General features: G+C 37.0%; 1 protein-coding gene across 1 annotated transcript; it reads right to left on the bottom strand.

The window, feature by feature from the left end:
• Window positions 1-49: 49 nt before the first annotated feature.
• Window positions 50-25,046, bottom strand: LOC149717731 (uncharacterized). Its single transcript, XM_089840617.1, has 10 exons — window positions 24,642-25,046; window positions 24,140-24,541; window positions 13,211-13,443; window positions 12,847-13,138; window positions 12,611-12,767; window positions 3,179-3,301; window positions 2,835-3,018; window positions 2,563-2,770; window positions 2,304-2,489; window positions 50-1,684 (listed from the first exon to the last, which is right to left on the bottom strand). The coding sequence occupies exons 1-10, from the start codon at window positions 25,044-25,046 to the stop codon at window positions 1,400-1,402; spliced, it is 2,475 nt and encodes an 824-aa protein (XP_089696743.1). The 3' UTR covers window positions 50-1,399.

A 25,046-nucleotide genomic window follows, 5' to 3' on the forward strand; every position in this document is an offset into this window, starting at 1 on the left:
CAATCCCACGTGGTGGCAAATTTTAGTCATGATTGTACACACAAGTTAATTTGTTAATTATAAAAAAATAATTTCGTATTTTTATTTATTATTAATTCTTTCTATCCGTTGCAACAACAACAACAGAAAAAAAATCCATAATATCCGATACCCCGATTTTTGATACTTTTTAAATAGGCCTAAATATTTTAATTTATAATAATTATAATTATTATTGGTAGGTATAGGTGGGATCATTTTGGACGTATTTATGGAAAAGGGTTATAGAGATATAAAACTAAAACCCTTAAATAAAATAAAACGTTTTCTACAAAAATAGGCTTAGTAAAAGCCTAAAATAAGGCGCGGAAATAAATAGGGTGTTTTTTTTTTAATATATACATTTAATCGCGTAGGACAGCTAATATAAACGGTGATCAAGATCACCTTGAATCGCTAGCAATATCTAGCAAAGATATAGACATGTTTTATACTGCCTCTTCTATTTAGGCCTTGACGTCATATACCAAAATAAGAAGGTATGACGTCACTTTATATACTTGTTTTGGTGGGACGTGGTCCACAGTAAAAGGGGAATATACGATCAAGGGGAATTTCAGGGTATTCCAAAACTTGTGGTCGTAGCGAAGCACAACGATTTTGAATGGAAACTGTAACTTCTAACCTTAAATAAGTTATAATTTGAGTGCTTTACCCATGACCCCTTGATAAAATTATATTGTCCTTAAGATTTTTACCTAAATTTAAAGGGGTCATCCATAAAACACTCATATCTAAACTAGTTTACGGTCATAGAATCATTTCTACTCAAAATCGACCATAGAACCTCACCAACTCAATGGTCCTACCCACCGGTTTTGGAACAGGCTGTCTATTAGATCCGCCATTATTGGGGTACGGCCTATTATGACGTCGAGTGACGTAGAACATAAAACTAGGATGCAATAATCATTCTACCATTTATACCCCCAATCCAACACGGGTAACGCGTTTCAGTAATTTAAATAGTCTATGCAGGCGAAGAAAGGTATCCTGATTGGCTAATAATAAATATAAAGCTGCAGACACCATTTAATTTTTTCGCCTTACCTAATTAAGATTTAGGCTTAATTAATTCCATTCTAAGGAATGCATTAAATATAAAAAAATGGAGTAATAGGACTATATGGTTTTGGGAAATACTCCTGGATTTAGGTATAGGATGACGTTGAAAATGTGAACCCTGGACAAGTTTCTGAAACATTCTGCCCACCTCTAATACAAACAAGTACTTGAACTATTTTCCTGAACCCGAGTATAGAACCCCCAAGACATGGTTGTTTTTTGTTTTTAACTTTCGTGTCCAGATATGAAGAAATATTTGCTCAAGGTCTTTTTTATGACAAAAGGGGACGTTGGTTCAAGTGACCACGACACCTTTATGGACGCAAGGCCCTTCGTGTCCTTCTAAAAGGGCTGGCCATAAGTAAGTTTTAATTTCGGCCGAGTCCTGGTTGGAGGCGTGAAATCGGACATGCATGTCTCGTCGAAATGTCCTCGTTTCGTACTCAATAACGAAAGGAGGATGCTGATTGGCTAAACCCCAAGCCAACCGGACGCAATCTCTGACGTACTGTATCAGTCCGTCGCAACCTTTCAGACACGGATAGTCGTAAAGCGTTGCCCAGATTTGGGAACAGACCTCCTTTTAGGTTTTTAGGGAAGAATAGATCAAAAATAGAAAGAAAATATTTGAACAAACGTCATTGAATTGTTCACAATCGGGCAATTAAACTACGACATCGTAATTGTTTTTCCTCAAGGCAATGTCTTTTACCAACGAATCTCGGGGTAAACAAAAGCTAACCGAGCAGCTTAAGTTTGTTTTAGTTTTTATGTTTTATTATTTACAAGATCAAATCTTCCGTCTAGGAAGCGATTAGCATATCTAAATAATATTGAAGCGCATGCAGCCAGACTATATACTTAATGGTGCCGGTTCCGCTTGACCGCCATTAAAGGGGTCAGATTTTAAACCTAGCGTGACGTTACGCAAGAGAGCTAGTAGTCAAACATTGAAGATAATCTATATCTACGTAAGTAAAAGTTCTGGACTCAACAACGCCCATAGCAAGCCACTTTACCTAGAAAGCGTAAACTATTTTCGCTTTCTCATGAAAGCGGCGGTCAGAAAAGTGACCAAAACATCTCAACATTATAGCGTATATGTATTTTAACATTTACCCATGCAATACCATTCCCTTTTTGTGCAAATGCTATCTTAAAAACGCTTAGAAAGAAAAAAATAAAAGACTAAAACTGACCTCAACGCATTTCCGGATATCAAATCTCTCGATTGTGTCCCTGAGAAAAGAATTGACACTGGCCTCCAATTCCCTTGCGGACGGAGGTAGTTCAGCCACTGATGTTGTGGTGTCCGGAATTTGAAGTGCCCGTCGAATCCCACCCTTTATTTCCAGCACGTTCGCTTGAACTGACCGGAAGGCCAACTGTACCATAGCCAAATTACAAGATTAGCAAGTACTCCAGGAGTCAAAATACCAAACGATCCATGAAACTTACAACAACCACCGAGAAAAGTAATTTCGATTTGAGTTCATCACCATCTCTTAGTTCTTCAAGCGCGTCAAGGGCGTCTAAAGTGTCAACCCTAGCTTGGGCGTACAAGTTTCCGTATTTTCGAATCAGGGCTGTAGGTCTTCTTTCGCCCATCGATACGTTTTCGAATCGGACACCGCGTTCCAACATTTTCTGGGCTTGTTCGGCTAACCTATAAGGGGTCAAAGGTTAGTTAAAGACTACACTGCAAAATTTGATAATCTGAATCAATTTACCTGTCTTTCATTTTCCTCTCTCTATCTTGAAGGTCAGCTAAGACCACTCTTGTCCTTCTCAATTCTTCCCTGGCTATTTCCAAGTCTTTCTTGAGTTGGTTAACTTCCCAGGGTTCAGGGTTCGTCGTTCCTCCATTAACAAAAGGTTTGGCACATCTCGGGGTTGGGGCGACGTTACCTGGAACTTTAAGCGTTCGCGAGGTTTTTACCAAAGGTCAAACAAAGTCAAAACATAACCCCGAAAAAATTCTCCGTCCGCAAAAACGAAACGAAAAACTACCTTATAATTAGGTTTTGACAACAACGATTTCAATCCCTCGCGAAACCAATGAATTTAAACTTACCACCGCCATTTGGCTTTTTGAACTTTAACCTATGGCTTCGATCGGATTTTTCCTCCAATGATCTGGCATCGGGTGAACTACCCCCGCTTCGACTACCACCACTGCTGCTACTTGTAACTCGTGCTAAAAACAAAATAGAAAAAGCAAAGTAATTGTCAATTAACTTGATAGTATTTGACAGCCTTATCCGTCTCGGCAGTAGCTAATTCCGTAGCCATTGGCTATAAGATAATCATAATAAATCTAATTCCGATCTGAATTCTAAATAAACATTACCGGTTATTTAACCCAATTTGTGCCGGAAAAATGGGCCATCTTTATGATAGTGTTCTTGCTTGTAAAAGTTATAATTAATTTTATTTCCACCCCCGAATATTTTAAAGATAATAACGGAGTACGAAAAGAAGATCAAAACTTTTAAAATCAGGACACGACAAACCCGATCTCTCTTCCCGAGTCTGTACCTTCTCTCTCCCTTTATTAAGAGAAATATCTGTTAAAACAAGAACATTTTCGATCAAGTAACATTAATAGCTACGTGTGTTAGCGCATTAAAAAAAAGAGTAATGCCTCGTACATATTTCGATTACATTAATGATGACACATAATTCTCAGACTAGGAGGATTCATACACAAGGAGGTCAGGCTACTTGAAGTACAACGTGGTCTGCGCTATAGTCCTTCTAGCAGCCTGAATTCTCTGAGCTGTCATTGGAGTCCTAAAATTCGCCTAAAAACTATCATTGTGTCAACTCTTTCTTTCCCTGTTCAAGATCAAAGCTGGTAACGGATCTTTTATTTATTTAAACAGTTCATCCACAAACATACACACATACTCACTAACAAACCACCGTTCTAATAAGCTACGTTGGTTTTATATAACCACACACGTAGATAAAAAGCAAAAATTTGTTGAGCCTCATTTCAAGTCTGAAAATTTCGGTTCGGTTTGGTTTTGTAGCATATTTGGTTGGAACAAAAACCGGAACTTGGAATCAAATTACCTTTCAAGGGGAATCTTTCTCTCTATACCTCTTTTCAGGGATTTTTATCTTTTTGTTTAAGAATGACGAGTGATTGGCTGTGCCTTCTGGGCAGGTGGCGGATATACCAAAACATTTCGTGAGCGTGATCATCGTGATATATAAATAAAAGAGTCAAAATACTGGCTTCTATGACCCTCCCAAATTAAAAAAATCCCGATATTTGGCAATGGTTTTTTTTCAAAAATCAACAAATATTTATTTATTTAAATGAGGGAAGTGATTTAGTGCAAGGATTTTGCCTTGAAGCAAGCAAGCAAGGTTCTGGATCTAATTTTTAATACGTAGTTTTCATACTAGGAGAATTGATACCATTTACACCAAGAGGTCAGGCTACTTGGCTAATAAATTGCATAACCAAATAGCCAGGTCTCCTTTAGTGTAAATGCAGCTGCTGTGAATCCTCTTAAGTCTAGTCTGAAAATTATTTATAATTTCTGGGAAAAATGTCTCGCCAGACAAATTTTATTTCTTTTATGAGTTAAAAAATTTATCCAATGATTGATTAAAAACAATGTAATAAATACCTAGCTAAGGATCAAACGGGGATGAACGCTAATAATTACAGTACTCGTGGTCGTAAGTTTGAAAATATGCCACGATAAAAAAAATAATAAGGTTGACAGTTCAAAAACTTAGATATTTTCGGAAACCCTTCTAACACAAAAGAGACTCATCCGTCTCAATAAATTACGGAAACTAAGAAAAACCATTACGTATTTTAAAATAAAGAATGTCTGTACCCTTTCCGACTTCCGAGACATACCCCTTAAAGACAAAAATGTTTATTTCTAGGAAGAAATAAGCCATTTTCTAAGAATGAAAATGCTGGAACGATTAAGTCTCTAGTCTTTAAATTTATTAAAACCATTAATCTTCCAGTATCGAGAAGAAGAAATAAAATAGACAATGGCCTCAAGGAGAATTCCAGGGAAGCCATGCAGTCAGTACCAATGAGTACTTGGTCGCCCTCGCAAAAATGCGCCATGGTACCTTAGGGAGTAATGTTGCCTAACCAACTGAGTTATGGCTGCATTCAATCCTTGTGGTTTTAGATTAAAACTGGTCTAGGTTTAGGGTTAGGAATTTATGAGATAAAGAGTATCAAAACGTGCACGGGTGACTTTAAAGTTATTGATGTTACGATGTTAAGAAACATAATATCTGTAGTATGTATTCCTGGTCTAACAGAAGTGATTATTATAATTTTTCAAATTTAGACGCTAGCAGCAACTGTTTGTTTCTTTTCTTCTTTTGCTGTAACATATTCTATATAAAAAATTCAATATCTTCTCAAGTATAACACTCAAAGACTCAAACTATAAGTAAAAAGAATCGAATATATGCAAAACAGTTAGAAGAACTTTGCCATCCGGATCCGATTGAATGTCACAGGGGACAAACACGGACTTACACTTATCTTAAAACACATAAGTTCAGAAAGAAAATTACCCACCACCGTTCCCGGGCCCGTTTCTGCGTATGAAGCATCAAATCGATTTGTAGTGGATAATACAATACCACTTTACGGAAGTGAAATATTGATAAAAATAGACAAAGACAGCCAACGGAAAAGACAAATACTATCATAAGTTCATAATATATGTTCCGTTATAAGTTTGTCTCTGGTTACAAACTGGAGCTTGTCATGAAGTGAATGAGGTAGGTCATAGATTCGGGGTAAAGCGACGCCTGGTGCATGAGGCGCTGCATGTCAAAGGCTTAGTACTTGGGACTAAATAGGAGCTAGATGGAAGTCCTGCAAAATTAACCACCGAGTGTAGGACTTCTGCTTGCCGTTCTCAAACTAGCTCGAGCTGTAAGTCTCTAGAATTACCGTTTACGAAGTATATGTAGAGTCATACTTATGGAACATATCTTATAGACTTATGATAGTATATAGTCAAACAATGGTAATGCTCGGGGTCGCTCCAAATAAGAGTATACACCGGTGCTTTTAAGAAGTCAATAAGAAAACAATATTTGGATCATCCACGACTTTGAAACGGGGGGGGGGGAAGAAAAACCATATACCGTTACGTCACGAATTCAATTACTTAAGCACGCCATTCCCCAAAAAAGGGGCCAAAACACTTAGATAAATATTTTCCCATAAGGTCTCATGGTTTATTTTGAGGGTTGTACTTTTCAATAGCTAACATTCGCCAACGTTTTTTAGAACTGTATCTTAATGTTAAAAGCGTGATCAAACTTTTCAATTAATAAAAACGGTAAGTACCATCCATCCCACCATTCGTGGTGGTGGTATTATAGTGAACCCTGTCCCTGTTACGTAAGCAGAGTTTTAAAAGACGCTTAACATAACCTTAATGATCAACTTCAAGACCCTACAGTAATTCAAGGGCGTTTCGAGTACATATTTACCGTTTTATTAAAGATGGGTCAACTTAAAATTGGAAGTTTATATCAGGTAGATTTTTAAGAAGGTAAGGAAAAGGCGGGTTAGTCAATCAACAGGGTTGCCACGTAATTTTCAGGTTCAAGTTCCCGACTTTTACACGTTTTCCCTGATCTTTTTTCTTCTTTACAATTTTTTTAGGCCCAATTTGTTATTGATCAGATATTTTAGCAACTTAAATAAAATTCCCCGAATTTGTTGAAATTCTTAAAATTCCATGACTTTTTCTGGCCGATTTTAAAATTTTCTTAACTTTCCCTGACCTTTTCCCTTATCTTAAAAATATATCCTACTATTTACTTCTAATTTAAAAATATAAGGAAAATGAAAATGGAAAAATAAAGAAAGAAAAAAAGAAAAAAAGAAAAACACCTTGAAACTATTTTTGTAACCCAAAACTTCAAAGCCGCACATATTATCAAAAACATAAAACATTCTCATTGAAATCTGTTCATAATTTCATACATATATCCCTTTAATACCCCGTCATATCAAATTCCTTTTGAGACGATAACACCATCGTTCAATTCATAATCGTACTAAATTTAAAAAGATTAAACGTTATTTAATCCTTAAAAACAACCTTTTTCTTTGAACAAGATAAAAAATATATATTATTTCCATCGCATTCAAGAGAGCTATAGTCCTCGATTACATTAAATAAAATAGCTATTAAGATCTCGGGGGCGGTCAGCTGGCGTAGGTGGTGGAAGGAATCAAGAAAATTTTAACCCTCTGGCTAAAATAACCAGTAGACGGGTTTAGAAACGGCGGCGGTATAGCCAATGTCTCTTGGAACTAAGGGAATCCGGTTGAAATTCGAAATGGTTCCTCGTGATTAATCGAGTTCGTGACCATCTTAAGATACAACCACCAATCAGAGCCGAGAGATAGAGCGAAAGAGAGAGAGAGAACAAGCTAAGGAAAACACCCGTCCCGTGCACCAGCCGCACATTTAAAAATTAACTTAATTTCCAATACGATAAAAGGTATTCCCCCTTAACTCCTCCATTACCAAACACCATGATTCATCGACCATCAATTCTCTCTCTCACACACACAACCTCGTTTTATTTTAAACCTAAATTTTGATTCTTAAATGGATTGCTTGCCTGCCTGAATCGATCTAGAAGACGTGGGGACTAGACTAGGTACACGAAGACGACCTAAATAAAACACTGCAAAGATTTATAATTGGAGAAAAACAGAGTGAGAGAGAGATCATGTGTCAGAAAGAGGATTCCAGCATGAGAGAGAGAGAGAGAGAGAGAATTTATAAGACTCCCAGGGATTTAACAAGATAAAGATTCATTCCCCGAATTCCGCTATTTGATTATAATCGCTTTGTCTTTAAAATGTACGCTTTATTTGGCTTGTGTTAATTTCAGCGTGGTGATATAAAAGGATTGTTTGATGTTTGATGCTAAGCAAATACTTGTGTAAAAGGATTCTTGTTAATTTTGAAAGCAAAGGGAATTGGACATTTCGTTAATTACATACACAGGGGCAAGGCCACCATTAGACCTCCCTTAGCGTGTAGTGAACTCGGGGGACTCCATCTGGCGTTGTTTTCTGGCGCCAGGAAGAATACCCCAATGGCGGCCTCGCCCCTATGTGTGGAATTCTCTGTATGTAATTTCCGAAATGGTCCATAGAACCTTTTTGTGAGAAATTGGTACCAAACGTTTTTAGTGGTTTTGATGGTATTCTTCTTTACGAGTTTATTAACCCTGATTTTTTTTTTAACTCATCGCAAATTTAATTAAGAAATTGAATAACCCGCGAGGTCATTTTTCAAATGGAGAGTTACAGGACACCCTTGCACACAAAATTGCGCCTTTCATCAAAAAGAAAGTGGATAAAGAACACCTACTTAAATATTTAAATGCGTGGGACTAATTTTGCGGATAAACCCACTCATTTGGGATCAGTTTTAATTCCACGAAAGGTTCTAGACAATCTTTATTACAGAGGAGCATAATCCTCAAATAACAACATTAAAACTCGCGAAAATACATACAGCTACCAGGAATCCTTATGTAGCCATTTTCACTCAACGTATCGAAGCCGATTTTGCAAGAATAACTATAGACTAATCATTATCTATGACGAATTTTACCTCGCCTGACATCGCGTTGCTACCATCAGAAGTTCATAACCCCTCCTCCTGCTACCATCTAATGTAATTACATAATCATGAGGAGGGGCCCAATCATTCTTATTATCTGTATGCATTCCAGGCTAGACTTATAAGATTACAGAGAAAGTCTGTCTAGTCCAATAAACTCAATTTCGCTCCCTTTTAAGATAGACTTCAAAGCAATTTAATACTAATTAAGATTAAAGTCTAGCTTAATTAAAATCTATAGACTTCGGATTAAAGCATTTTGGAACTCATCTAAGAGATCCAAGAGTGTACGTGATTTCGTAAACAACAAAGCCGGAGTTCCTCGTACAATAAATACTCCAAAAACAAATTAACTAAGATTAAGATTAAAATTGGAGAAGAAATAATTATAAAAAAAAATAAAATATTAGAAATTATTAATATATAAAATTGGAGGTGTTATTGGGCAACTCAAACTTTGGACCGGTTACTGAGCGATTTATTTTGACTATGGATAAAGAGAGGGGGAAGTAAAAAGAAACGATCCAAGCCGGATCCAGAGGTCAGGGCCCGTCGGAAGTTTCTATACCCTATAGAAAACCTGACATAATACGAGATCATCCTCACCACTCACTAATCTTAAACCACCAATGTGCTTGCTCGGCCTCAATTTTCAAGAAGAAAAAAACATACTTCTTTCCACCATATTTTCCTACTGGCCCACCGGCCTAAATTTGGAGGCAAGAATAAGAAACCTCTCCAAGACTCCTTTTCAAAAGAACCCGAAAAAAGAAGGAATAAGTCTCTAGAGGGGAGGGGAGGGGGGATAACGCTAGGGGGTCAAGGGTCAATCCCATAAAAAGAAAAAAAAAGAAGAAAACGTCCGGGGCTGATCATAAGCCTGTTTTAGGTTTAGCCCCGATCACGTTCTACTAAAAATCAAAATTCATTTATTACATTTATAGGTATTTGGGTAATGAAAAATAAAGAACACGTGGTACTCTCAAGGAAAGGCAGGACCAACAGGTCTTTGAGATCACGACAACCTTTAGGAAGAATTTACACGCCGGAATTTTACTTAAATTAGTGACCTACATATTTAACAACACACTATCAAGGTTTTGTGATTAATTTCACGGTCAATATTGGGGATGTTTTCAGGGGGAATTGTTTTACTTGTGTTGTAAAAATTAAGTTCAGAATCAACGCGTCTCTGCCTATAAGTTCATAAGTTATGTTCCGTTATAAGTTTCTACCTGGTTACAAACTGGAGCTTGTCATGAAGTGAGTGAGGTAGGTCATAGATTCGAGGTAAAGCGAAGTGCGCCTGGTGAGGCGCTGCATGTCAAAGGCTTAGAACAGACTAAATAGGACCTAGATGGAAGTACTGCAAAATTAACCGAGTAATTTCTTCAATTCTCGCTTGTCGTTCTCGAACTAGTTATGTCTCAATAAGTCTCTAGCATTACGAACTGTATAGGTAAAGTCATACTTATGTAACATATCACATAAACTTATAGTCTCTGTGTATTTGACCATAAACCTTAGATAATGTTGCGGTTAACTATAGTTAAACTTTTAAGTACAAGTTTGAGGTTTACTTCTGATACTAACAAAGGAAGAGTTAGTTTAGGATAAATGATGATATCATCTTACCAAAAACCCTCCGGTATCCTGATTACACAGATTAAAATAAGTCTATAAATCTCCATACCAAGGGGGGTTTAATACCTTGCATAATCTAAATATCCCAAAACCCAAATTTAAATTCACGGAAGCCCAAACCATCATCCCATCCATCTTCCGTTATCTATCAAAGGGATAAAGACGGAATGAGAAGCATTCACGAGAAGAGCGAGAGAGAGAGAGATAGAGACAGGGATTTCGGGCCAATGCATTGCGAGCCGCCAAATCAACTTAATCATCTTTACACAACGGGACCAAGCTTCTACAACAAGTATTAAGGAAAAGAAATATATTCTTTCGAAGTAAAAGAATTATTAATTCCCTCCATCATAAATTTATAAGATATGTTCCATAAGTTTGTCATTGGTTACTAAGAGCTTGAACCACGTCTTTCCTCAGTCACGTGCCTATGACGTATCTCAAATAATTTTTTACCCCACCCATCGATGCCTTCTTTAGAGACCCTTTAAAATAACGTGGGTTCAAATCTCCTAAAAACAACCACAGTTCGATAACTTTGGGTTGATTTACAACACACCATTTGAAGGTTTGAACCTTTGGGGGGTAAATTTTCGGTGTCCTTCACATGGGATTAATCTTACACATATATAGGAAAGCTTTGGGAAATATAAGTTGTAGAACAAACACAAAACTGACTTTTGGGTCGAGCGCCTTGATGGCAACGACAGTAATCCCCTTCTTTGTCGAGACTAGCGTGGCTATTCCTTGGTCCCATAATTGGAGCGGCTATCTCAGTCTCACCAATGACAGAGTTCACGACCGGTAAGCCCGTTTTAGGGTCATCAACATTGTCGAGTGAAAAGTTCTTCTCGTGACGCGATTGAGGTACCGATTCGAAAACCGTGGAGAGAATAATGTTTGGCCGTTCGCCTTTCTCCACCAAAGATTCAACCAAACCACATTTATCAACCTCCGCATTCATTCCTTAATAGATATCCCTTTACAATTTTCAAATATAAACAGCACCGACCGAGATGTGGGTACCACCACGATGTACAAGAGATGAAGAAAGCAACGCCCACAATGATTGAATACAGTTAATAATAAAAAAAAACCTTCGATTCCGATTCAGATTGTTAAGCCTACTTTTCCAAACGAAATCGTTCAGCAGACGATGAATTCACTAAGCCTACTTTCAATATGCATTGAAGTCCATCAATATTAAGCCTAATGACGAATTCACGATCCCTAAGCCACCCGTTCAGCAGACGACGAATTCACTAAGCCTACTTTTTAAATATACTTTGAAGTCCATGACGAATTCACCACCTCTAAGCCTAATTTAACTTTTCTTAAAGACACATTAACAAAGGCTTAACAACACCTGACTCGGAAGAATCAGAACTCTTTTCGACACGAATTGGCAGCGCGAAAATGGCACGCTGTTTCGCCAAGTGCAAAGAACTTATTCAGGAATCACCCATAAACTAACCGACTTTAAACCTTATGGGCACATACATTCTTTTTAAAAGTGTGGCCCTTATCTCTGAAGATAGCAGCAAAAGAACCACCACCACCACGCATGATGGGAGATACGACTTCACTTTCTACCAAAAGCTTGCTTGGCCCTCGATAAGAGTTTCTGTAGGCCGAGAGCTAGAGCGAGGACTTTCAGTTTTAACAACGTTTTCGTAGGGATATATATGTGACGGGGTCGAATTCCATTCGATTCTAAAAAGCTTGGGTTTCTAGGCCTACTATAACATAGCCTGAGTGATTGACTACGATTGGACCTAGCCATAGAGGGGGTGGTGGTGAAGACGCCAAAATAAGAGATGAAACACGTGGTAGTGGTGACGGGTAGACAGAAAGAGATGGGTAGGGTAAAATTCCCAAAGACTACTTATAACCATAAATAAACGATACGTTTCGATTGGAAAGAAGGTTGAATCTTAACTTCAAGTTTTTCTTCGCCAACCATACCATAACGTCAATATTTGACGCAATTCGCGTCATACCAACGCTAATTATGACAAGGTTTGGTAGTGGTGACGGGTAGAGAGAGAAAGAGGTTGGTAAATTTTCCAAGGACTACTTATAACCATAAATAAACGAAATGTTTCGATTGGAAACGAAGTTTTTTATCCCCAACCATGTCGTCCGTATTTGACGTAGCTCGCGTCATACCAAAGATAAAAATGACAAAATTAAATTACCTGAACGGTACAAGAGATGATTCCTTCTAGCGGCTAATCCATTATACTGCGAACTTCCACTCAAGGCGATAGCCGAATCAGAATCACTATGGTAACCGGAAATGTCACTGGAATCGTCATCCTCATCGTCGGCGACTTCCTTCATTAAATCTAGCACCTACGTAATCAAAGACGTTAGTTAAGCCTTTGGCCCTTTAAAAGTTAAAATCTAGTTTCAGTTTCATCGTAAACTTTACTTGTAAACATCCGTGCGAAAATCTCATGAGGACGGGGGCGACGATGGAATTAGGATTAACGTCTTTAACTTCCTTTCGAAGTTGAGTAAATTGAAAGAGGACATCCTTGTCGAACTCAACCCTTTTCCTGAGTATTTGCAACAATATTTCGAGACTGTGATTGGTTAAGGTGGGTTCGATTAGATTCAAAAGCGTCTTATTCTTAATCAATCGTTCTTGAATCTCGTCTTGGCGAAGAGACAATTGTCTCTGATGACTGGCATCGGTGGGTGCGGGTCCGTAAGAAACCGATCTACGGATACAATTACAGATTTTAATTGAATTTGCCAATCAGAATACTCTATAATTAGATATAATTACATACCTCGTGACTGGTTGCTTGGAAGCCAAGCTTAGATCGTCTAGTTTCTGAACGGCCGTTTTAAATTGATGTATCGCCCTTTCAAATTCGACTTTCAGGGCTTCGTGAAGGTTCATCAAGGTATCGTCGGTGGTACCTACTAAACCGTGCCTACCCATTCCTTCAAGGGCTTTGTCCAAGGAACGTTTTTTACCACCTAATTGTTTCTTAGTGCGTGGCTCCGTAAGTACAATTACCTATAATGAAGAATAAACAACATCCGGAAACAAATTATAAAGTGTTCTAAAATAATATTAAAAAATATATTGATTCATCTAAAGTTTGTTTCATTTTAATTTTATGCTAATTTATTCTTAAAGGAAAATACTACGTCGTAACAGTTGCCATAAATAAAACGCGTCAATGGCTAGCCAACAAAATAACAAAATGATGAGTATACAGTATAAATATTAAATAATATGTATTATTCCTTACATATTTGTAAACACACTTTTCTAAAATAGCCTAATATATGCAATGACCCTCTTTTTTATGATAATAGTGGTAATAATAATAGGGGGGATGATATAGAGGTTGTGTCCTGGCTGGCTTGGGTATCTAGGGTGCCAAAGAGGCCAAGATAAGGGAGATTTCTCGGTGCTAAAATAAATCCCCAAACGTCAAATATTTTCGATGGCGTTTCTATAACGTTCCTTGTTCTATATGGACCACGCGATCTTCGATCTGTCTTATATAAGTTATAGTTTTCTTTTTTAACTTTTTTATCTTTAAAACATCTCACGTACAGAGTGGGAAATTTCTCTTCCGACCGGATCTGCCCTTAGGGTCCAACTACCATCATTCTATAACGCGCACCCTTAATAATAAGTATCTTCGATTTATTTAGTGATTTAATAGCGTAAGAAGTACTCTTAATTGAAGTAAGAAATTGGAATAAGACCTTAATCATAGAATTCACGGTGTAAGGTCATTTCAGTGTGTGGTCAAGTTGCTGTCTTCTAACTCTTGTAGCGTAGTCACTCACTAAGCCTAATTTGAAAATTAGGCTTAACTGAAAAACCGCGCGTGATTTTTCTCGCGCCTTCCAAACTAGAAAGAGCACGTGTGATTTCGCGCCATCCAAACTAGAGAGCACGTGTGATTTCCCCGCGCTACTCGCTAGACGTATTTTTATAAACATCAAGTTATGGACTTCTAAATTTTCTATTTATAGCGATTGGTTGGTAAGTTGGGAAGATGCATGCAGACGACTCCCGTTTTCATTCAATTCTACAGCCCGGGGGACGTAAAAATATTGCTTTAATTAATGTCTATTTAAAAATAATGGAGAACAAAATTGTTTTTATTTAATTTTATAAATACCTTTTCAGGTTTTTTGGCCTAATTAACGAATTAGCATAAAATGGGAGAGGCAGGGACGAGTCGGTAGCTAAGACTACATTATAATAATAATAAAAAAACAACCCACCCCAATTTAATATTCCAGAAATGTAATGATATTGTAATCCATATGCAAATTAATAATTCAACTGAATATTAAATTTGATTATATTTGCATGAAAATGAACCAAGGGATTTCGAAGAAGGTCGTGTTATTTAAATTTTATAAAAATTAAATCTTTGATATTAATTTAATATTGATTAAAATCCATCCTTGTTTTCAACTATAGCTAATGTTTCGATGCTCTTTAATCCTTACCGGTTTTAACCTCTCTGGTTCAAATTGAAGTTGGGTAATAATATAGCATTAAAATTTTCTGGATGAGACTATGAGAAAACTACAGCGTATAATAGAATGAATAGGATATAATTTGCCCAATTATCTATAATTTACCGTAGCGAAAAGGGTGGGGGTCAAAGGTTAAGTTAAAATATAGTTCTATTCATTTAAATGCCTTGGAATCTGTGCCACAACGTAAAGATTAAATATCTCGTATAAAGGTCAATAGGTTCAGTGTTGTGAGACTTCATTTACTTCGTTTTTAATTTATTAATAAGACAAAATTATCTTAACCCTTTGATAAACTTTGTATTAAAAATACCGCAAAATTTTGTAAACACTTATCTTAATTCTAAATTAGCAAACTAACGAGGAGGTTTAACCGTGAAAACGATTGAAACGGATATTATAAATAACAACAAAGAAGAATTAACCGACGTGAAAGATAACAAGCAAATAAAAAGGGAACGAATAAACACGCGTAAAGATATAAATAACAACAGGAGCAGATGACAAAGGAGTCTCGGACGCTAGCTTCCACAATATAGAGGGCAATGGGACCCGCGTACGTCACAGCTGTAGCGGTATCGTTTGCCTTAGAGGCGCTATCAGACATTATAGCAGACGATGCTTATGGTGGATTATATCTGGCACCAATGTCTGCTGGGAATTTTCTTTGTAATAACGGACTAACGGTGGCTAGTTGGCTACTGAGGTTCGTCTTACCCGATTGCGACATAAATATACACAATATAATTACTTTATTCAAACAGATGTAATCGTTGGTATTAAGATAAAAGATAAGACTACATTTTGTGACCTTAAAGGTAGGAATTAATTGACTGCTACAAGAGGTTGGAAACGAAATCACTGTCTCTAACTTTTTGGGTTTTAAATGATCGTGAGTGATTTCTTTTCCCAACCTCTTGTAGCTATCATTTAATTCAAGAAGAAATTTAGAAAAATTTGGCCCTGAAACACATTTTAGTTTTTTAATAGTGTACATACGTTACTCGCTGGGCTTTTCATTATCAATTTTAGTCTAAAAAAAGATTAAAAAGTCGTTGAAATCCATTTTTTAACTCTAATACTCGCTAAGCCTTGGCTAATTATAAGCAGACGATACGTATTTTTAAAGAGAGGCTCCAGACGCGATTTCCCAGATCTCCTTTCGAGACTTTGCAGACACGCTATTGGTTGGAAAATAAAGCTCAAATTTCCTACGAGAGGTGGCACTGGCGTAATGATTTTGGTTAATAACCGTGACGTTCGCGGATCCCGTTGCCCTCTACATTATGGAAGCTAGCGTCCGAGACTCCTTTGTCATCTGCTCCTGATAACAACGGAAGTAGGTTAAACCAAAGCTTTCAATACGTTTCTAAAGCACTCATCCCTTGATGCGAGGAGTTACATACAACTTTTACCGATTTCATAATTTAATAATTTAATTTTCCCTAAATTTTAATCCGTAATTAAAATAATTAAAAAATTACAATAACTTAATCGTTTCCTAGTTAGTGACGTTATGTCACTGAATTACGATGTCAGAATGGGGTCAAACCGAAAGGCTATAATTTAAATTATAAGAGGTCAGTACGTCACTAAAGGTAATCCGGCTCGCGCACGCGCTGTACCTTTGACTATACTAAACGGATAGGATTAGGCGCAATCTATATATGAAGACCCTAAAATTATAAATATCCGTAATCGATACCTACTCCAAACATAACAATGAACAATGATTAACAACTTGTCTATCTCAAAATAAATTAATTTAACTTCGTAATTAACTCATTTCTAACAAGAGAAACATAGACGATAACATTTAGTCGTAAAAAATAAAGCAAAGCATTTACGATATCAATGTTTTAAAGTGGACTATAAAAATTTAAGAAGCTACATCATGGAGGAAAGAAGTAAGATGGAGCGGTAATGATGACGGGCGATAAAAAAGGGGGTTGGCAAACCTCAGTCTCGGGACGTACAAGAGGATTGATACATTGCCACCCGTCTCTGCGTACTCTCAAGATAAAAAAGACTACAACGCAGGCGCCAAAAAGCCAAATAGAAGGCAGAATTTTACCCCCGTCCGTGTCTTTCCCTCTTAGTTACATACATCGAAATGGTTGGTATATTAGGATTGCAGACTGCAACGTTAGAGGTACGAAGGTTACTACTCCATCCCTCTCTCCTTCAAGGCTACAACACGGTTCAAAAGCCCATAATAAAATCCCTTATATTGTTACAACAATCCTCGTGTTGGAAAGATAAATAGATAGACAGGGAAAAAATATTTATACAGCTCATAAAGTCCGGGATAAAACAGGTTCGATAATTGATCTAAAAAAAAGGATGAAGCCAGAGGATGAACGAAGGGGAGGGGGGAAGGAACAGGAAAAGGACCCCCCCCTATTAAAAAGAGTGTCTGATATAAGTGCCAAAAGCGAGATGATGCTTGAAAATCGTATATAACCCCATAAGACTAGAGAAAGATATATAGAATGCGCTATAAAAATCTTTCTCCTCAATTTATAAGATTGTACAATAATGTTACAATATAGGGAGGGAAGAAGGAAAAACAAGATGTCACACGGATGTTACGTGGGATTACAGTTAATTTTGAGAAAATAAATTTTTCTTTGCGGTTTTGGATTTTTTGGAATTGGAACGGATGTGTGTGCAAGGAAGGCCCGGATGGAATGGAATCCATCGAATTTTTTAAGAGTTTTTGACAAAAGAAGTAATTATTAAGCAATTACATGTCACTAAGATGTGTTTGTGTTTCTTGTTTTTTTGCTTATTTTTTTATGCTAAGCCTAAACATCACAAAAAAGGGGAGGGGCGGGGCGTAATATCGTCTGCTTGTAGGGGTTAAGATGAAACATTGATAGGCCGGTATGTGTACAACAAAGACGTTAGATTGGGCTTCAAGTTACCAGTCAACCAAACTTGGTCCGTATATTGTTTGAAGGCACCGTCTTTGTGGTCCACAATCCACATACCATCCGGATGTGGATTTGTCTTAAGAATGTCAAGGTACTGCTCAGCCACAGGACTCCATTTTACTCTCCTACGTTCTATTATCTCAAATGTATTGGACATAAAGTCAAGGAAACAAAGTTTAAATAAAGGACAGACAGACAAACAAACGCAAATGCATTAGAAGTACACTGAAAATAAATGTTTATGGCGATATAGATAAAGGCATTAGAAAAATGTGGTGGAAAACTTTTATTTTTCACGACTAGTCGATGGAAAAGTATAGTATTTTGGCATCAAAGTAAATATATTTTTGGTAGCCCAACAGGCTATAGCTAAACACGATAAGGAGCACGAAAACGTTCCTATAATAGCGATAAAATCACCCCCCCCCCCGGTACCAATTTTAAAACCGACATTAAAATCAAATAAGAGTTATAAGATATATAGCCGTTAACCACCGACCACCGTATCTCCATTTCTAACCAATTTTATTCTTTTCTTACACATTGTTACAAATATTATATTGTATGGGCGGATTTTCTCGCGTTTAGTCGATTTAGAAATTATATAACCCTTGGCAAAATTTGATTAATTTAAAAAAGAAATATAAGAAGCGTGAAAATAGAAAAGGTCAATTTCGTTTATCACCCATAACAACAAAACGCGATTTTGCAATTTCAATGTTGAATAACGTTACACCACGAATTTTGGATTGATTGAATGCATTCATTGTTGGAATTTACGGTGTGTTCCATGGAGTAATATTACTGGAGTGAAAATACAATATTCCTTAAAAGCTAGTTAAATTGAAGCTAGGTCTCCTCAAATATTAATTACTCCATCAAGAAGTGATATCTAGTTTATTAGGGAGAAGGTTTAAGATGCCTAAGTATAGTCCCAGTTCCCCTTTCAAATTGCAAGGGGGGGGGGTAAAAGGAGGCCGGGCTATTTCGCCTCTCCTCAGTCGGAAAATATGACTGTAATTTTCGTTATTCGCGTTGCGCTGACGTGAGTTTTCAAGAACCAATGAGATGCTGGTCGTAATTTAGAGGCGGCGGGGATTAACACCGGATCTACGTTTGGACTGGAGATAAAGCCAGAAATGTGGCGGATTTATACCTTCTCCCTAGTAAACTAGATATCGCTTCTTCACTCCATAGAGTTTTAATGATCCTTTTGATATTTTTTCTACTTTTTTTATAAAAATTTTCAATCTGAATTAATTTAGCTTTCAATCACTTCCCTTGATTAAAAAATATATTTTTAACTATTCATTAAAACTGTAATAACAAAAACATCGCCCTATTCTAAGGAAACTTTAAAAAAAAAATAGTAATTTCTAGAATTTCAATTACAGCCAAATGAAAAATAACCTGAACATAAAAGAATATTCTTCCTATATTAAAAAACACGATGCGGGTATAGTTAATTCATTGTTAATGAAAAGAAGTCCTACATTACATTTAAAAAAGAAGGTAATTTCCCTTTAGATCTGGGATATTTTTGGTATAGATAAACTAAGAAATTTACACCCATCGTTATCTAAATGCGTATACTTCTTCCCAAATATTTTCAACCTCCTCTTTCACGAAATTACGTGGGACACGACATCAACGCCGCGGATATTATCACGAAGTAACATCTTTTATCAATGAATATTAATTGATAAACGCGCTTAGCGATAAACGTCACGTGAGAGCGCGGTTTAATGTACTGTTACTGTTGCCATATTGTTTGGGAAAAAAATAGACAAAAATATCGATTCTAATTTGGGAAAAATTAATTACGATTCTGCGAGTAATTTACGGTAATTTAATAACGGTTTTGCAGGTAACCTACGGTAATTTAATTACGGTTTTGCAGGTAATCTACGGTAATTTAATTACGGGTTTGCAGGTTATCTAAATACAGTTACGGGTATATACTCCCAAGCGGTAATTTAAATACAGTTACGGGTATATACTCCCAAGCGGTAATTTAAATAGGGTGTATACTTCCAAGGGGTAATTTAAACAGGGTGTATACTTCCAAGGGGTAATTTAAACAGGGTGTATACTTCCAAGGGGTAATTTAAACAGGGTGTATACTTCCAAGGGGTAATTTAAACACAGTAAATTACCATTGTACAATTATTGCTAAAACACGCCCTATTTCAAAAATACCAGCCAGAACTCTTCTTAATCCTGTTCTACTTGTTTTGAACTATAACCGCTGAATATTTTGGCGATAATTGAATCTATTCTTTTTATATTATTACCAAAATTTAGGGGGAGGAGAAGGGGTCATCCCTTTTTATAGAACTTATCGAGCTTCATTAAGTGTTGAGAGCCTCGTTAGTATGGGCAAAAATCTAACCTCCAGCTTTGAAACATTTTCTTTTTTTTTCTTTAAAAAAAATGTTTTTGATATTTAACGAGTTGGAAGTAATTAGGGCGATATGATAAGCGGGTGTGAAGCTCGCGGTGCTTTTATGACAAGTATCTAGCATACACACTGCACCCTCTATGAAGTAATAACAATGATATGAAAGGGGGAGGTGGCAGAAGGCGGACAACCTTAATGACATAGCTCATTTAAAAATTAGGGGAGTATCACTTCACTAAAAATTATTTTACATTTAAAAATATGTATATATATATATTTTAGCCCGGTTTTCTTTTTTAAATAAAAAGCGGTGTGTGCTATATTAAGGTATAGTATAATTAAAGAAACAATTAATCCAAAGCAGATTAACTGGAAGTTTTTAAGATCAGAAGCTAATCTTATAAACTCATGTTAAAATTCAATTTTCTCTCTTAAATTAAATACGATTTATTTTAAATTTATAGAGAGGGAGTGCTGAAATGAATTAAATATTACTCCAAATTTAATATAAATTTTAATTTGATAACTTCGGTGTACGTTGAAACTGAAACTATATATAACTTAAATCTAATTCCTGTGGTATGTAATAAAATAATAAAATTATAAGCTATATTTAAAATAGGAATTTATTTTAATTTGAATGCCAATTTGATGTCCCTAACTTGAATTCCCATTGCCTACTTAAAACCATGGAATAAAAAATACATTAAGTTTAAATGATTATTATTCCATGTTTAATAACAATAGAAAACATCATTAAATTCGATCATTTCCAATTCAAATTAAGTCACCGCATCCCCCTTGTTACCCTTTAACCCTAACACTAACCTACATTTCAAATATCCCCCGCGTGTAATTCGTCCAAGCCAAAGTTCTAATTAGATTTAAAAATAACTGAAACATTCATTTCAAACAAGGCTAGAGTGTAGTTGTCGATTAAAATCAAGGCCTACAACATTAAATTCACGCTAGTATGAACGCGAGGGCTATAAAATTCCAAATCAGACTGCAAAGTTCATGATATCATCATAAGTTTATAGGATATGTTCACCATAAGTTTGTCACTGGTTACAAACTGGAGCTTGTAATTTTGAAGTGAGTGGGGTAGATCATAGATTCGAGGTAAAGCGAAGGAGGCCTGGTGGTGAGGTGCTGCATGTCAAAGGCTTAGTACAGACTTAATAGAACCCTAGATAGACTACAAAATTAACCACCGAGTGTAGTTAATCAATTCTCGCTTGTCGTTCTCGAACTAGCTCGAGCTGTAAGTCTCTCAGTAGCATTATGAAGTACAGGTAGTGTCATACTTATTTGAATATATCTTATGAACTGATGATATCATCAATTCGAGACAGAGACAGAGAGAGAGCGCGGGAAAAGTTTTCTATCGTCAATCTATACGCGACAATACACTTTTAACACTTCATTACCAATCAAAACAATAAAATGTATTTGAATTAGATTACGCATGCACCTTTCGTCGTTACCAAATTGTAAAATTATCTTTGTCATTTCATCTCCTCTTGTCGTCTCGCGTTTGGGGAGATGACCCGAGGTAAATTATTTGAATTCTTATCCGAGAGATCAAAAGAACATACATTGTTAGGCCTATTCTTCCTCCACTGTCAGTTGTCCTTAACTAATTTTCTCCTAATATGGTTTAACATAACGTGTTAATCCGCCTTAGTCTTTCCTATAGTGTCAACGAACGTTCTCACAACAAGTCTAGTCGATTTCCGCGTTTATTGTTACAAGTTCTTTAAAGGTAATTTAAAAATCGCGTCAAAAGTTTTTTTAAATCGTGTTGTCTGTTTCACGTTGTTATTTATTTTATTTTTTTTTACGAATAGTTGGTTCTATTCTTTTGTAATAACAGCAGAGGTGTATTCATCTTCGTCAAATAAAATGAACTTCTTCTATTCAACTAAAGGGTTACTTCGTGCCTGCCTTGGGATAAGTCTTATCTCCGTATTCGTTACAAGTTCAAGAGTAACTTCGCCGAAATGGTGTATGTTACATAATTTATATTAGGGTAGTCTGGTCTGGGGTATAGAAGAAGACTTTCTGATTCTTAAAGTTATAAAGCGAACCACACCTTGAATAAAATTAAAACGTGAAATGCTCGCGGATTACGTTTACGTTTTAAAGAGAATTAAACAACCTCAATTTTTAGAATGGACCACATTCCACGTAATATATCAAAAGGGGTGATATTCCCTTTAAATTAAGTCCTAAGCTAACAAGACCGTTTTCAAATTGGTGGCGAGGCAAAGCAGTATAGTTTGCTATAGTTAAGATTGAATGTTGATCCAAGGACCTTATTTAGGACCAAACGTACCAGTCTACCCAAAGTCCTTTGGTTTCAAGTCAAATCTAAGGTCTTTGTTGTTCAAATACTCAATCAAGGTGGTTAAACACCAGTATACTAGGGACCCCTTGTGTCTTGAATAATTTAAACTATTCCCAAGGCAGGGACCAGTGCCCCTTACAATATTTATTTAAGTTGGAATTATTGAAGTAGTCCTTGGGACCAGTCAGGCCCGGGGTTTAATTTTAAAAAAGTGGTCCAACGTATTAATAAACTGGTTTCTGACTTGCAGACGTTGTCTTATTTCGAAGATTATTCATAGATAGAAAACCTACTAGCGGGTTAGCTACCATAGGTACTGAAATACCCTCCATTCCGCGTACCAAAATGGCGTCGACAAGGGGACAGGGACACTTAAAACTAAATAATACGTGCCTAAATTACGATTTAATTTTAATTTATAACCATAAAATTGAAACCCTTTATACCTTAACAATATTTAAAAGCGGTTATAAATTTTGAAAAGTAACCTACGAGGGGGAATTTAAACCTCAAACAAGGCACTGGGAGGTTATTGAGCTTGAAAAGGTCAATGGTCATTTTACTTAATACTATTGGTTGGAGCCGTGCCATTCGTTGATTGTCTACGTTAAACATAAGGAAAAATTCCATTTCCCTGGATATTTCCATCCAAGCCTGGGAAAAAGAGTATAAGCGTGGTAACGGTTTTAGAAAATTATCGGAGCGTATACGTTCCTTTTGGAATAATTAGGGAGCGAACGTAGTCGTGACTGTGACAACGAGCACGCGCGCGCGCGCTGCCGAATGTCCTTTTATCGAAGGGGAGCTAATTAAAAAGGCATACACCCTACTAGTTACCACTGATGGCAATTATATTTTTGTCCGAGATACATGTACCGTACGTTGTCAGTAATTAGTTGAGTTACTCTATCGATCAAATTATACGCTTCAGCAACAAAAAATGGGAGGAGGAGGAGAAGGAGGATTCAGATAGGTGGAGTTGTTAAAAATAATATATATATGTATGTATCTATAGAGTGGGTTAGAACCAGGAATGCATACGGCCTATAGGAATTATTGCGTATCTAGGCTTATTTTGTTGTAATTAAGAGCTATAGATTAATCATTACGTATTAACAGACGGGATAATAGAAGAAAGATGACATGAACTCTGTATCCCTCTTAACACTTTAGTTATGTAACATGACTCTTCCCAAGGGTATGGATCGTACAGTGTTAGGGTGAATTCTACAACTGTTTGATAGCAATCAACCCACAAACCTCTGTTGTCTTGACGTGGGACAAAAATCCACAAGCACAAGCACCCCGGTCTGGCAAATGGTTAAGTATAATGAATAGGGAACTATTTATCGCGTAACCTTGCTCCAAATGTTCTGATGTTGGGAATCATGTTATGAATTACAATTACCATGGCCACTTTGTGGTATTTTATACATCTGGTGGTATGACTAATTTTACCTCGCTCTATCGTTCATATTACTTGAAAAAACACGAAACAAATTTGGGGGTTTCTTACCTTGAGTAGTTTCTTGCAGGATGGCATGACGGGTTTGAGTGTCGAGGCAACGACTCCAATCTCTCCTCGGACGGATCCGGTGGGTGTGCAAGGTTCCTCGTGTTGAGCGAACATGCGAACCATCTGCATGATAACGTTGTCCGGGCGGAGAAGCTTCACCGAGAAGTTGAGGTCATCCGAAAGGAAGACTTTGGCGTACAGAGCTTCCAGAACGGGCAGCCCGTGAGGAATGGAATCCACAAAAAGATCCAATGGTAAATCACCCAAAATGGCCTTGAAAGTCGAATGGTTCAAACGGGTGATGAAGTTGGCGGCTTCGCGGTATTGACCCTTTTCGTACAGTAAGAGGACCCTTCGAATGGCCACCGATGGACTCACGTCCGCGATTGTCATGCTGCTGACCTGCAGGGTACAGCCCAAAATGAACAGTTAGTTACTTAACTATTAATGATAATTTAACTTAATTCAAATACCCAAGCCAATAAATAATAATGGTACTGACCCTGCTATCCAACAACTCGGAATCAGGGAAACTCTTAACCCATTGTGATTCCCTCCAAGTTAACTTCTGGACCGTCCTCCGGTGTGACCTTTCTGGTTTAATTCTATCCCCTCTTTCAATCAGGGAGCACTCTCCACGCCGGTAATTCCAGGCGGCAGCCGTGACAACTGTCGAATTGGTCCTTCTGTCCAGGATTTGAGATGGAGGCGGTTGACGAGGCACTCCCACCTCAACTTCGGCGTAAATTGGTTGATGACGATGGTCAGCCGGTATTAATGGTCCTTGGACGACGGAACTAGAGCTGACGCTTCTACGATTTCGGACATCTTGGGGTGGTCCCCGACGATGCGTATCACTAGCCAGGGCTCGAAGACCGGCAAGGGATCCGGCTTCGTGAAGGTGCAT

Source organism: Phalangium opilio, unplaced genomic scaffold (genome assembly GCF_054372755.1).
Source record: "Phalangium opilio isolate 3A_F unplaced genomic scaffold, DU_Popi_V2 ptg000003l_1, whole genome shotgun sequence".
NCBI lineage: Eukaryota > Metazoa > Arthropoda > Arachnida > Opiliones > Phalangiidae > Phalangium > Phalangium opilio.